At 41.3% G+C, this 13,719-nt stretch overlaps 1 protein-coding gene and 1 long non-coding RNA gene across 6 annotated transcripts in view; one reads left to right on the top strand and one right to left on the bottom strand.

Annotated features, from left to right (window-relative positions):
• Positions 1–4,190: 4,190 nt before the first annotated feature.
• Positions 4,191–10,479, top strand: LOC122827164. Its single transcript, XR_006369977.1, has 2 exons — positions 4,191–4,763; positions 5,086–10,479. It is a non-coding gene; the product is annotated as an uncharacterized LOC122827164 (long non-coding RNA).
• klf7a (Kruppel-like factor 7a) overlaps positions 7,149–13,719 on the bottom strand; it is an 87,562-nt gene continuing 80,991 nt past the window's right edge. For all 5 annotated transcript variants that reach the window (XM_044109779.1, XM_044109780.1, XM_044109784.1 and 2 more), the window contains one exon: positions 7,149–11,173. In XM_044109779.1, the coding sequence (XP_043965714.1) occupies positions 11,122–11,173 (52 nt within the window). In that variant the 3' untranslated portion in view covers positions 7,149–11,121. The remainder of the gene's footprint in view (positions 11,174–13,719) is intronic.

Genomic DNA, 13,719 nt, shown 5'->3' with positions numbered 1-13,719 from the left:
AGGTTGGATTAAAGAGGTAACAGATCCAGAAACCAATTCTAAGGGACTCCCAGGTATTCCCAAGCCAGAAATGACATTTAGATCTCCATGGAGTCCCAGATCCTCCGTGGCATCTCTTCATAGGCTGAAAACCTCCAGGCAGTTAGTATGGACTCATGGATAGAGGTGAAGTATTACATGGACAGTCTAAACAAGAAAGTGACCAGAGAATGGACGTTCCTGTCCAGACACAAGGACTGGACATTGAACGCATCATTTGAAAGATGAGGCAATTACTGTTATAAAAACGGACAATATGGAATAGATTCCCCTGCTCCTCTTGTACAGGAGCCTAATATCAACTTGGACAGGTACCAATATTTTTAGCTATGGGATTCTTCAGCTCCAGCTCAGTCTAAAGGGATTCCAAAGTGTTCCTCCCCGGGGGATCTTCCACAGGCACAAGTCAGGAAAACCTCCAAATGTTAAAAGCAGCCTATCATCCATAAGAACTCATAGTTAGACACGGTTTGGCGCACACAAAGAAAGATTACACCAATGTTTGTTAGTAGGTGCCATGTTGTATTGTTGCCTGATATACCGAATGACTCAATTTTGGAACTACCTGTTACATCAAGGAACCATCAGATGTTGCTCATTATGAATGTCCGCCTTCATGCAAACCCACAATGTGACCTCTATCAATAGCTAGTAATGCAGGAACGGGCCTATAAGAGACCCCACTATGTCTGATGACCTTTAAAGGGTTGACATACGTCTCCGAGTCTTTGTGAACAAGCACGTTTCCCACTCATACTATTTTTTTTTTTTGCCAGCTGAACAACCAGGCTGAGATATGTAGTTGTCAGGATAATGATAGGCGGCGATAATGTCCTGGTTGAACAATGTATTAAGAGAAACGTAAGAAATGGACTGAAAAGAAATAATAAAGTAATTCTTCATTAGAAAAATTTCCATTTCACAGTTTTTGTTTTTTGATTTAACCTTTTCATCTGTTGTGTCTTTGGCGCCACCCTCTGACGGAGACGGGTACGGCTTTTGCATGGCTAGCATGTAGCATTCGGCTGCCACCTGATCACACATTGCTCAACACAACAGTTTTCAGCTTTCCATTTTCTTCCAAATCAAATATTCCCCCATTCTGTATACAAAATGCGTCCAAATGAACTCATTACCTCTGACATCATAACTTAGGTGTTTAAATGTTCTCACCAATATTTATTTCAAAACTTACATAATCAGCAAATTAATCCAGACATCAATGCACATAGTTTTCTCTTTTAATGTATTTGAAGCCACTCTTTACGGTTTGTAAATACGGTATTTTTCTGTAAATACTTTTTTAATAATTTCAAGTTGCTTCTTACTTTTATGGCTGTTTTTGCTCTTTGTTATTTTTCTTCCTTTATTATCTGTCTTGCATTTCAATTGGGTTTTGATAAGTGTTGTTTTGATTTGGCCAGGCCTCCCTTGAAACAGAGATTTTTAACCTCAGTGAGCCATACATGGTTACATAAAGGTTACAGACATTCATACATACAGAGGGAAGAAAGAGCGAGAAGAAGAAATAAAGGAAACCGCAGCTAAATTTGAAGAAAATTCAAAAGAAATTACATGCCCTTTCTGTTTTTGGTAGATTTTCTGCTCCATTGGTGTGCCTTCTGATTGTATTCAAGCACTCAGTTCCAAGATAATGGCGAGTTCACATGCTTTTGGGCTCAAAGTACAAGCTATAATGCAATATCTGCAAATGTCACGCCACCAGCCGCTGCCAAATAATACCTCCTCCAAAATCCTTCCTTCGATAATAACCAGGAAAACGACTGTGAGACTAATATCCCACTTTTATTGGAAGTTGAGTGCAGTGCAAACTGATGAAACAACCCAGGCTGACATGTATACACACACACACATGCACACACGCCGAAAAGAGTGTGTAAACACCCACGCGCTTAAGCCTCGGAAGCACAAACACCGAGGCGAAGAAATGTGGGGCGCGTGCCAGCAGTCGCTGCACCTGGTGGGATCCAAGTGAAAGTGAGAGGCAAAAAAAAAAAAAAGAAGAGCTGAACGCTAAGGTCTGTTGATCTATTTTTACCGCAGAGCAGGGGGCAGAGGGGGAGACAGACAGAGGGAGGAGAGAAAAAGCTTCCTGCATAATTCATGGCCCTGTAGAGCGGCAGTGGCTCATACACGGCGCTCTCTCATTGGACCTCCGGGTGTCTGTGCTGTCTGTCAAGCAGGCAGTGTATGAGGGAGCCAGGTGCTCTCACATGGCGCTCCGGTTGATCTGACTCCGAGCACGGGACCACCAGGCTTTCCAGCTGCTTGTTCCCGCTTCAAACACAAACATCTCGCCTGTAGTTTTATTCCAAACTATCCCAGAGGAGGGAACGGTCGGAGGGAAGCGTGAGAACAAGTGCAGACACAGACCCAGCGCCATATAGCCTATGGGGTTTTAGTCTTAATTTAACTAAAATCCTTAAAAAACAGAGATTTTTTTCTTTTTCTGCACTCTCAGTGTTCCTTTGACCAAAAACCTGGTGGCCTAAAGCACAAATGCAGTGGGAAGTGTTCTGGGTCGTATTATTTGACTTGATTAGACACATGTTCAATGTGCTTGCATTTAAAACCACAAAGTCAAATCAGTTCTTTCACAGGAAAGCTACAGTTCTATAAAGTGAACTTCCGTTTGAATTGTTTTTGTAAGCTTTGGTGTTTAAGCTAGTTAGCTTTTCATGGATATTCATCCTTTTATGCATTAGAAAACACTAACAGAGCGCCAACAAAATGCTATAATTAGAAGCTAACAACGGTATGTTAAAATTAGCACGCTAATGCTTATGTTGTGATAAAGCTGTCAAAATACCTGGAAGCCAGAACTGTTTTTTTGAAAATATTGCACAGGAAGGCAATGGCCAGGCTGCTAACCAATTTTCAAGTTTTGTTGAAAACCCCGGTACAAAGTAATTCCAGCTTATTGAGCAGCTAACTTCCTAGTCAACCTGAGAACATTTGAAAGATTTATTGTATCCAGTTCAAAACCACTTGCCAAGTCAGAATGCCAAACCCGTCAAAGATTCATTTCTTACATATTCAGTTATATCTGCTTTGATGAATTAATATTCAGAACTTAAGCTGAATGTTGATCTATTAAAAGGCTCAGTGAAGATTTTTAGAAGCTCAAAAACCTATTCTATTTTTCCGCACTCATTTCCATGAAACGCCTTATAAAAAGCCTTACAGTAAACATCCAAATTTTCCCAAAACACAACGTCTTGATGTATCCGTTTGACCACTCGGGTTGGTGCTAGCCCTCACAAGGAGGCAGATTAATGAAAGTTTGACGAGGACGCTTCCCTGAATCCACCGGCATGATTAGACTTTAATTACAGAGAGCCGCAACGACATATTCCCGATAATTGAGAACACCCAAGCAGTTGGCTGCTCGAGAGTCCCCCGGTCTGCATCTCTAGTTTTGGATTTCTGATGATACCCCCGCAGGACTGCAAGTGGAGAATCGTTGGTTCGCGCAATCGGATATGAAATTGTTTGTAATTCCATCCTTGTTATCACTCGAGTTTCATAGAGAGCATAAAAAGAGATGAGAGTAAAGGAGATGTTAAACCTGTCGGGTCTCTCAGCATGTCTCCGACTCCATTGGCAGATTTGACAGAAACATCCCAATATGGCTGCCAGACGACTATAAAGCACCCACGGGCATTGGCAGCTCCCTCTGTAAAATCTCCCGTTACAACCACATGAGAGAAAAAAAGAAAAAAAAAAAAGAAAGCTTAACGTTCAGCTCGTCAGGTCTGCCTCAAGAATCCCCGTTCCCCCTTTTATTACAAGGGCTTCTATTCAGCACTTTTCCGCCATTTACGCCCTCCTCCAGCGGTAGGAGCTGTAACCGAATCATTGTATATGAAACAAAAAAAAACAAAAAAAGGCACCGCTTCGGAAATGGGCTCAGGTGTTTAGTGCTGCAGAGGAAGTGGAAGATTCAAGGGCACGGCTCATAATCCCGCAGGACGCAAAACAATCACTGCTCAACAGAAAATTTTTTAAAAAATCTGGAGACAGGAATTAAACGTCCGCTGGGTTTCGTTTCTAATCACCAAAACGACATTTTGTTGCTTTCTTTTCATTTAGCAATTGCTCAGATCTTTTGGATCTGAATACTGATCTGTGAGTAAACAAATCTCAATTCAACACCAACGGCATAATAACGAACTTGCTCCAGAAAAGGCATTAATTAAATATGGTGTCAACAGAATTAAAACGCTACCCGCGCATGTTTAATTTCTTGTTGTCCTTCTAGAATTACAAAGATGTTATCATTTGATGGCGGTGTGTGAAAACAGAGACAGAGTACATGTCATCAAGCATTGAAAAAGACGTGTTTATCGACTTATCTTTTCTATTATTCACGTTTTTCTGCTTGGCATCCCCCGGTGTAATTATCCGGATAACAAATCCACCTCTTACCGCACCGTGTCTGCGTTAATTCAGTTGCATTCACTGTCAAGTGCCGTTAGGAAGGAAGATCATGTGGGGGCATGTTTAATTTTGTTTTTTAATTAAACTGCGTGAACCCTCGTGGATATATTGACCGGAATAATATCATGGATTTCATCAGCTGTGTTAGATTAAGCCCTAATGCTCAGCCACAGGCAAGGTTTGAAGAACAATAAGATGTTTAACCGGACCGGTCAGACGTTCAGACCACGACGGCTAACTGCTAACGGCTAAGTCGATCATTTGTGCGTTGTTGTCTTTGGTTCTTCTGTTTCCAAAACAAAGTGGCAAAATGAATTAGTTGTTCCTCCATGTGAAGTCGAACTAGATAAATAATACATAATGTTTGATCTTTGCTTCAGCTATCTCTCTCCAAAACAGAATGTATGGTTGTTTTATTATGTAGCGATGCAGGAAAAGATGGAAAGATCATCAGCAACTCAATCATTCATTTTTTGTCGCTTTGTTTCGACGCTGAAAAATCTATATTTGTTTTATTCCGTTTGATTTCCTTTGAATTTGTTCACAACTTAATGTGACCATGTCTCTTTTCTGTTTCCACTGCAGGTCCGTGTGCTAAAGCTGCAGGATGGCATTTATCTTTGTAGTTGCACCCAGGCGGATTCATCATGGGGGTCAAAGGTCAATGGGCTGTAGGTGTTGAGGTAAAGTTAGTCTGGATTGAAAAAACTCCTAATTTTGATTTTTAATTTTTTTTTTATTTGTCTACCAATAAACTAAGCACCTTTTTAAAATAAAGTCATTGAGTTTGATTGAAAAAAAACAAATCTAGACTATTCTCAGTAATAAGAACAAGATTTGAGGAGACACTTAAATAGTTTAATAAATTAACAAAAAACTTCTTTCTTTCTTTTTTCTTTTTTTTTTTACATTTTTTTTGTTGCACCAAAATCTGCTTTCCAGTACATTTCTGGACAAATTTCCTATGAAATTATAGAGAATGCAAAAAGCGTGGTAATTAAAACACCAGTACTTTGCGTCGCACCTAAAAATCTTTAGTAGTTTAAAATAAAATTGTGTCAATTTTCATCAACCATCACTGCTGGTATGCCGAATTTGCACTATTCTGTTAGTGCAGTACCCTGCTTGAGTTGTGGATGGATACCTTTAGCTTAGTAAAGCAGGAAGCATGATATTGTCATGTTGTGAGTTTTAACTAGCTAATTAACTTTTCAACCGCCATATTACTACTTTTTCATAAAGTCTGGTGAGTAAATGCACTTCTGGAAGGGGATATGATGAGAAATAAATACAACTAAAGGAAAAATCAGTGATTGCTTTTGTATTAGTCATGCAATAAATACAGAGTAACTCATTGGTTTGACTGTGAAACTAAGTTTGACTTTAAGATAAAGGAACCCAATAAGAAGAAACCTGGACTGGATTGCAGAGCAAGTGGGATTCATCTGTGAAAGGAACAGACATACTTTAGGAACATTTGAATTTTTCCTATAAATAGCATATCTATAAGAAGTATTTAAGTTTTGCTAATTGGCATCCCAGTTTGTCTGGCCTTGTAGAGAACAGCTGATGTAGATTCTCTTGCTACCAAACGGTTCAGGCTTCGTTTTAGCGACTAAAGAGGAAACCGTAGGAGGATTCTCTTATACTCTGCTCTCCAGTTCACTCCATCCACTTCAATTACAAAACAGCTCCAGGTGACCGTTTTGTCTAAACTACAGACTGCTGAAGCTGGCCAACAGTTCCCAGATCCAAACCAGCTAGCTTGTCTGTAAACTCACATTCCCGCTGTCGTCCGTCGCACCGGAAGACAACGACGCTCCCGACACGCGACCTTTCCTGAGTAATGGCTTCATGGTTCTTTGTGTCATAATGGGGCTTCTGCAGTCTCACGCAGACGTTGCAGGGAGGTAGATAATACGCAGCCTGTCTGTAATTACAGATAGAAGTACATTAAGTTCGACAGATACATGTAAGCTTCTTGATGAGGGTGCCCATTTCAATTAGGGAGCATTAAATGAAACAAAAAACCTTATGGGAGTTTCTCACTGCTAGACCCAAGGAGAATTAATACACTGCATAGGGCCATTTACCAGGGAGTAATTACTCCCTAATTAGCCATTAGTTATTCGATTACCCTTTTATCAGTTTGTCATGGTCAAAAGGCAGGAATAGTGGATAAGTCATCACCTTGGTTGGTAACAGATGTAATTAACACGCTATAGCTCCCTTGGAGGGAGACAACGAGAGCGTGCACCGAGGCAAACCGAAGGTATTCCGGCGTATTTCCCGCGTTTGATCGAAAACGGAGATAAATCAGCCGGTCTTCTCATTCCTCTTGGGCTTAGCAGAAAAAGGAGGGCGTAAATTCAATTGGCCCCGTCCTTCCTTTCGACTCGTCCGTGTTCCTGTTTAGCTCTCAAACTTGTGGCCGGACCTCTAATAACAGAAAAAAAAAAAAAAAGAAAGGCAACGCGGTCGCTCGCCCTTTGTGAGCACAATGGCTGAATGGGCTCCGTGATTGAGACTCGATAAGAAATCGGGGCGGGGGGGGGAAATATCCAGCGTGAAGATTGGTGATTAGGTGGGCATTGTCACTCGGGGGAACAGACCAGCCGAAGAAGCAGGAATACTCCATGCCAAACTGCTTCTACCATTTATTACACATAATTACATTCTTAAATAAAAACGATTCACCGAACAGTTTCCTTGCATAGAGATATTACAATACCAATTTAAAAAAGGAATTATGAAACAAACCGGTAACAAAAATAAATCTTTCTCATTTTTCCATAATAAAGAACATTATCGTACCCATACATCATAATATACAAATGATAAATTTGAAACACTTTGTACAGAGAGAACACAAACAGAAGGACAATAGAGAGGGAAAAGGGATCGAGTGGGGGGAGGGGGGGAATGGAGGGAAAAGAGAGTGTGCTGGTAGAAAAAGGGGAGGTGTGTTTGATTTAAAATTCAGACCTGGTGGAAACGGAGGTGGTGTCACACATAGTAATGTATGTTACCCTCACACATTCTGCAGGAAAAGCTCGAGCTGCAGCCTCCAATGAAAGAATTGTTTTGTTTTGGGTTTTTTTCTTTAAATCAGTGAAAAATACGAGGAATGAGCAGAGCTACGCGTCTGTAGGTGTCGGTGCAAAGTGTTTACAGAGAGTCAGCGTCAGTGTGTGGACGTGGTGCTAAAAAGAGAACCCCACTGTACAGACTTTGTGATCATGGTAGAGCATTGTTGTTAGGACTGCAGACAGGTAAACAAAAACATCAGATATGCAAGTGATTTTTTTGTTTGTTTTTTTTCTCTTGAAAGAAAAAAGAAAAAAGTCAGAGTGCAGAAACACAGACGAAGAAGAACACACAGGCACAGCAGAACTGAATCAATCATTAAGATGACACGGAACGTAAACGCATCCTCAGAGACGACATGAAGACTTTTTTCTTTTTCTTTTTTTTTTCTTCCCCCCCCCCCAAGAAAACACATTCACATTTCGAGATTTCAGGTTCCCACGACTCCTGGAGAACAATTTTGCTTCCGTCAGCCGCCCACAAAAGGAGGCGGGCGAACATTTCAGATCGGCTTCTTGTTAAAAATTCAAAGAAAGTCAAGCAAACAAACATGAGTTGTTCTTGTTTAAATCCACAATTTCAATCGATGCCGAACAGTCTCCAGCTTATATATATAAACGCACAGATTCATTCAATAGAAGCATATCGAACTTAAATACTGAAACACACACATAGAGCTGCCGTCAGTGGTCAGCAGTCACCATAGGAAAGGTGAAACTGCCGTTCTTCATTTCCTCTTTCATGTACAGTCAGAAAATTACACTACAGCAAATCTGCTTGGAATTTGAAATGTTGACGCTCTTTGCTTTATTGGAAGAGTCATGTTTTTGCACATATGATGAAGAAAATGCAGCGTGGATGGCCTTAAAAACGTAACAAAAAAATAAATAAATACATAAATAAATAAATAAATACATAAATAAATAAGTTTCATGTTGTTTTTCATAATCTCCAGAGTAAAAATGTATCACTTTTACCGTTTTGGAAAGTATGAATATGAATTATTTGTCCGTGAATGTTTCTTAGCTCGGACTGGGTAGGACCAGTAAGGGGTGTGCCAAATCCTGTAGCTCCGCCTACACTGGCTCCACGCAAAAACTCCATACTGCAGCCTGGCATACTCGATTCCAAGTCATGTTAGCCAAATCAAAAGTAAACCTTTTGACAAACCTTCAACCAGCTTGAATTGGGCTTTCCACCAAACAAACGGTTCTACCCAGCTTTCATGCTGAACAGCATTGCTAGTTTCTGCCAGTTTAGCATATTTTTCTTTCACCAGTCGGCTGCACTTTTTGCTAAGGTCGCTAAAGGTTGGAGGAAAATTTGATACAAAAATTAGCAAAAAAGTGTTTTATGTGGTAATCTGGGCTGTGGATTTGTAAAATGGTCATTTCAGAGTTTTTGCAAGATGGCCACCGCGCTCAATAAAATCTGCTACACCTCAACCACAAGAACTAGTCAGTTTTGTTCCGGTGCTGCTTCTGCTGTTCCCCACTTCACAAACACTTACCAACTCTGCTCATCCTACCTTCCTCAACTCCTGGCATCGCTCCTGTCCGTACATTGGACACCTTAAACAGCGTTATCTTTGTAAATTAATCAGAACAATTTCGCAATATGAGACGATGAGATTTTTCTAAGACGGCCCAAGCAATTGTCCTGTAATCTGCACAAGCCGAAGGTTTTTGGACTAAACCTTTTCATAATTTGGCCCCTCTTTAAGACAGCTGGTGCAAGCTGGTAAAACTTGTGCTCTAAGGTTTTCAGTCGTCTTTATCTCTTGTGACTTATTTCAGCTGTAACTCTGACGCAGACCTTTTACTCTGAAGACTTTTCCTTCTAGGCAGTAAACCAGCAAAATCAAAGCTAATCAACTGATATCCAAGCTTGTGTGCAATCTTGTATCCATCTCAAATGCATCTGTGAATTTAAGACATCTAAGAATCAGATTTTAGTTCTTCTCTCTCTAAAAACGCCAATTGCCGTGTTCCGGGTGTGGATGTTTGACTCGCTCTGTCACAATTGCATAAGCTGATGGGGACAATTACCATTGCTGACTGAGCAGATCCACCCTCCCCTAGCCCATTTTAGCCACCCACTGAAAATCTGCCCTCATGCTGGTCCATGAGAGCCGGTAAAATGTCAAAAGCTACCAGCCAGTTTCTCCAAGTCCAGTCATTTTCCCCCTAAAGCGAAAGAGAACAGAAACAGTGTCTAGTATGGTCTCCCCCACCATCCTCCAGTGTTTTAATGGGTCTTGCAAAAATGGCCAGGATTGCAACAGATACATTCACATTGATTTTCTCTGACAGGACCCAATTGATTGATTGACTGTGCCTTCCTAAGAGTCAGTCCTGTGGGGGGGAAATATCAGCATTCCGACATACATGCTGGCCAGGGGAGTCAGCAGAAATCTTCTTGGATGTACAGAGAGTCAAATTTAGGGAGACGTCCAATACATTTTTTTTTTTTTTTTACTTGAAGTCAAGTCAGAGAGATGCTTAATTGGAAGAGTTCTGCAGGAATGTGAGCTGGACCGTCTCAGACCAGCGGCTTGGTTGGTGCCAATCACTCTCAAATCCCAAAGAGATCATTTCAGGCATCCGTCTTTTCTTTCCTTCTGGCTGCATCCACTTCCTGTGAGTTCTTCTCCTGTGACGTGTCTATTTAAAATGGTCTTTTTCAAAAGAGTTACAGGATCTGTTTAGAAACAATATAGCCTTTAAATACATAGTGATCTCGTTTTGTGTTCGGTGTGCTATCGCAGTGGGCTAGCTGCTTGAACTTGTGCTCAGGTGGCACAAGAAAGCCAGCGTTTCATTTGGACATTGGAAGGTTTGTTTTTTTTTAAATGTTTTTTCTTCTTCTTCTTTTTTTTTTTTTTTTTTTTTTTTTACAAAAAGTTGGAAAGAGTCAATTGTGCAATCGTTTTTTTTGCCAACAACTGATAAGGTCTGAAGAAGGAAACGCACTCTTAGAAAGCTGCCATAGATCTCTCCAAACGGTCAGTTTCCTCTGACGTTCCCGGAGTCGATAAGTTTGTCTCAGCAGAAGTTGATCTGGGGTGGGACGGTGGGGGAGGGGGGAGAGTCAGTGCAACAGAACGACCACACATCGGTGCAACATGTCTCTGAGGACTCCGACACCAGAAGAGCAGAAAGATCCATTTGGCGTTGGCCCAAAACTCTACGGATGATTCTAAACGCTGTGGCAGGTTTGACTAGATGAATGCTGAAAATCCTTTTGATTATGTGGAATTTCTGAAGAGTAGGAATGTTGAAAACGTGTGACTGTACAATTGCCGAGCGATGCGGCTTGATCACTCATCGGATGACGAAAACAAAGAGCTGCCATGACGTCCTCCACCAAACCCTTGGAGAGTCATAGATTGGGGTGTTGTTTGATCTCAGTTCTGCATACGACCTGGTCGTCCCGCCGTCTTCCAAATCCATCCTCGCCGTCTTCCTCTTGTTAGTTTTCAGCCGTCGACAGTCCATCTCCTCCCTTCGCTCCCGTTGACGTCTCGCCGACTCCTCAGATGTGCCTTTTCATGTGCAGCGCCAAATGATCCGACCGCGAGAAGCACCTGCAGCCGAAGAAGGAGGAGAAAACAGAGAACAGCTTGTTAGCTCGTTACTAAAGCATGAGGAAGAAGTTTGTTTTGTAGACGGAGCTAAATGTTGCTGTTAGCTAGTGAGTGCCGAGCCGCTAATGCGCACGCAATTAGTATATGTGTAACTAATTCATAATCAGCGTTTTCAGCAGAACTCCTAATGACTTCAGCTGCGCCATGAATAACTAGAGAGCCTGCAGATGGATCTGTTGAAACAGTGTTGAGGGTGGGGGGGGGAGCAAAGGAGGAGAATAAAAGGCGGCATGCAAAACACGCGCTGGGAAACGACAGCTAAATTAGACGGCTCGAAGTCTCTCATCTAAAAAAAAAAAACAAAAAAAAACAGCCTGGTGGAATTGCTGGGGCGTTGCTCCACGGTGAAAAATGAAATTGCTCTTGTCTTTTGTTATCAGCGAGGGGTTTTTGAAAAATGTTTGCGAAAATGAGGAGTTCAAGCTGATTGCCACAAACTGACATAATAAAGGCTTTCAGCTGGCTCATTCCTGTTCCTGCCTCCACACACTCACGCGCATTTATGCAGCCTTTATCAGACCCTTACTTTTTTTTTTTTCTTCATATGCATGTCTGGATAAACTATGCTTCCGCTGAGAGTTTGTAGAGGAAAACAACTGCTCTATTCCCATGAGAAGTGCCTTCCAAATAAGAGGGTTGCTTTGTGAGAGGTAATAGGGAGCTGTTTGCTTTGGTAATTGGTGTGTAAGAAACATCTGAGAGGAAGAGTTCTTTTAGGGTGAATCTTATTTCATTATTGATCATCTTATTTGCATTACCACTTCCCCTTGGCCTCCTCATTTCACCCATTTCAACTTTTAAGCCTTTGACAGACAAGTCCAAGTGAAGTCTCTAAAAGTCGGAATCAAATCTCAATTTGTCAGAGGGCAAGTCCGACTTAAGTGCCAAGTTCTTTGAGGGCCATGTCCAAGGTATGTATCAAGTTTTTGCAAAGAAAGTCATCGTCAAGATTACATTTTTTTGTTTTTAGGAGAAAATCCAGGTGAAGTTTCAAACCTTTTGCCCTCAAGTCTTCCAGCCCAAGACCAAATCAAATTTCAGGTCTTCATTGACTGAAGTTGATATTCCCGCATTGAATACATGCACAATGTTTCACTCAGTGACGAGACAAAACTCATCTGATTCAGGGTTCTGAGGACTTCTAAAATTGTTGCCATGACAAAGAAATCTTGTTAGGTATGTTTTCCGCATGGCACAGTTTTTCCACTATCATAATCTGAGGGCTTTTCCCCTCCCCCCCCAGAACGTAAGGAGTCAAACTGCAGCTGGCTATATGGGGATCCAACAGTGGACGTCCCTTTGGACTGTGGGCCTTCATCCGTCTGTCGGACAAAAGGACTTCGTCCAGGAGAGTGCCTGTCCTCTTTACACCTCCCAAGCTGCATTTGCAGAAACAGATGTCACTTTGAGACCGTGGGTTCCCTTCGTGACACCATCTTCATCCCTAGGAACAATGCTCCAACCAGTCCACTGGAGACTGGAGAAGTGTTGTTTGACTTAAAATCAACAGGAATTATTCTTCTTGGAGAAAGTTCCAATTACAACATCATGTTGCATTTTAAACCTAACAACACTCTCAGACAGAGACTGTTTTCCTCCATGTTAATAATTAAAAACCAACATTACAGAGGAGGTGACCTCAGGTTTCATCTTTCCAACACCTACAGTGCAGCTCGGACTCGTCTCTCCAGGAGTTTTAACAGCTTTTCACACCTTCAGAAATGGGACCAAAACAAGTCACACAGCAGGGTTAGGGATATGTTTGGAGCACCAAATGAGAAAAACAGAAGTATTGACCTAAATGGAGGGCGGGGCCGATGACTTATATTTCCTTAATTATTCATTCCAGGACCTTAATGGCCCTATCAGTGTGATGGTTCAGACTACAAATTATAAACTTATTTCCAACCCATGTTCAGAAGTTAACAGGCTTTGGGGGAGAGGTGAAACATCTTCAAGAAACGAGAGAAATCTGGTTGCCTTCTACTCAAACACTTAGCATATTCATGTTCTGAATGACTGTGGATCTACACCAGCAAACCCCAACTCATGAAATCAGGCTGTAATAGCCGATCGATCTGTGGGAAATTATCAAATGATGCATATCAATATTTATCTCCAGAACTCATCAAAACACCTGACTTTCAATACACATCGACTGATATACAGAAGTTGGGTTCAATGGTATGAAGTGGTTTGCTTACGCCAATGAAATTTGAGGAGTTTGGAATAAAATGGTAACAGGTAGGTATGATTGACAGAAGGGACCAACTAATTTGCTCTCACTACATCACAAAGAAACTATTAGTACTCCCCACATCCCTTTGCTAGCATAAACAAACTACTTGTAGTGGTTAGGTGGCAGGAAAAAAGGGCATTTACTGCTATAATAAATGAATATGTCTAACATACAACTATGGGATCTCAGCCCTAAAATATGTTGCAAAAATGGTGCAGAAAATAAAAAAAGATTGCATTCACATGAC

The sequence above is a fragment of the Gambusia affinis genome, linkage group LG24 (assembly GCF_019740435.1).
Source record: "Gambusia affinis linkage group LG24, SWU_Gaff_1.0, whole genome shotgun sequence".
NCBI lineage: Eukaryota > Metazoa > Chordata > Actinopteri > Cyprinodontiformes > Poeciliidae > Gambusia > Gambusia affinis.
This window is presented reverse-complemented; position numbering and strand designations above follow the sequence as displayed.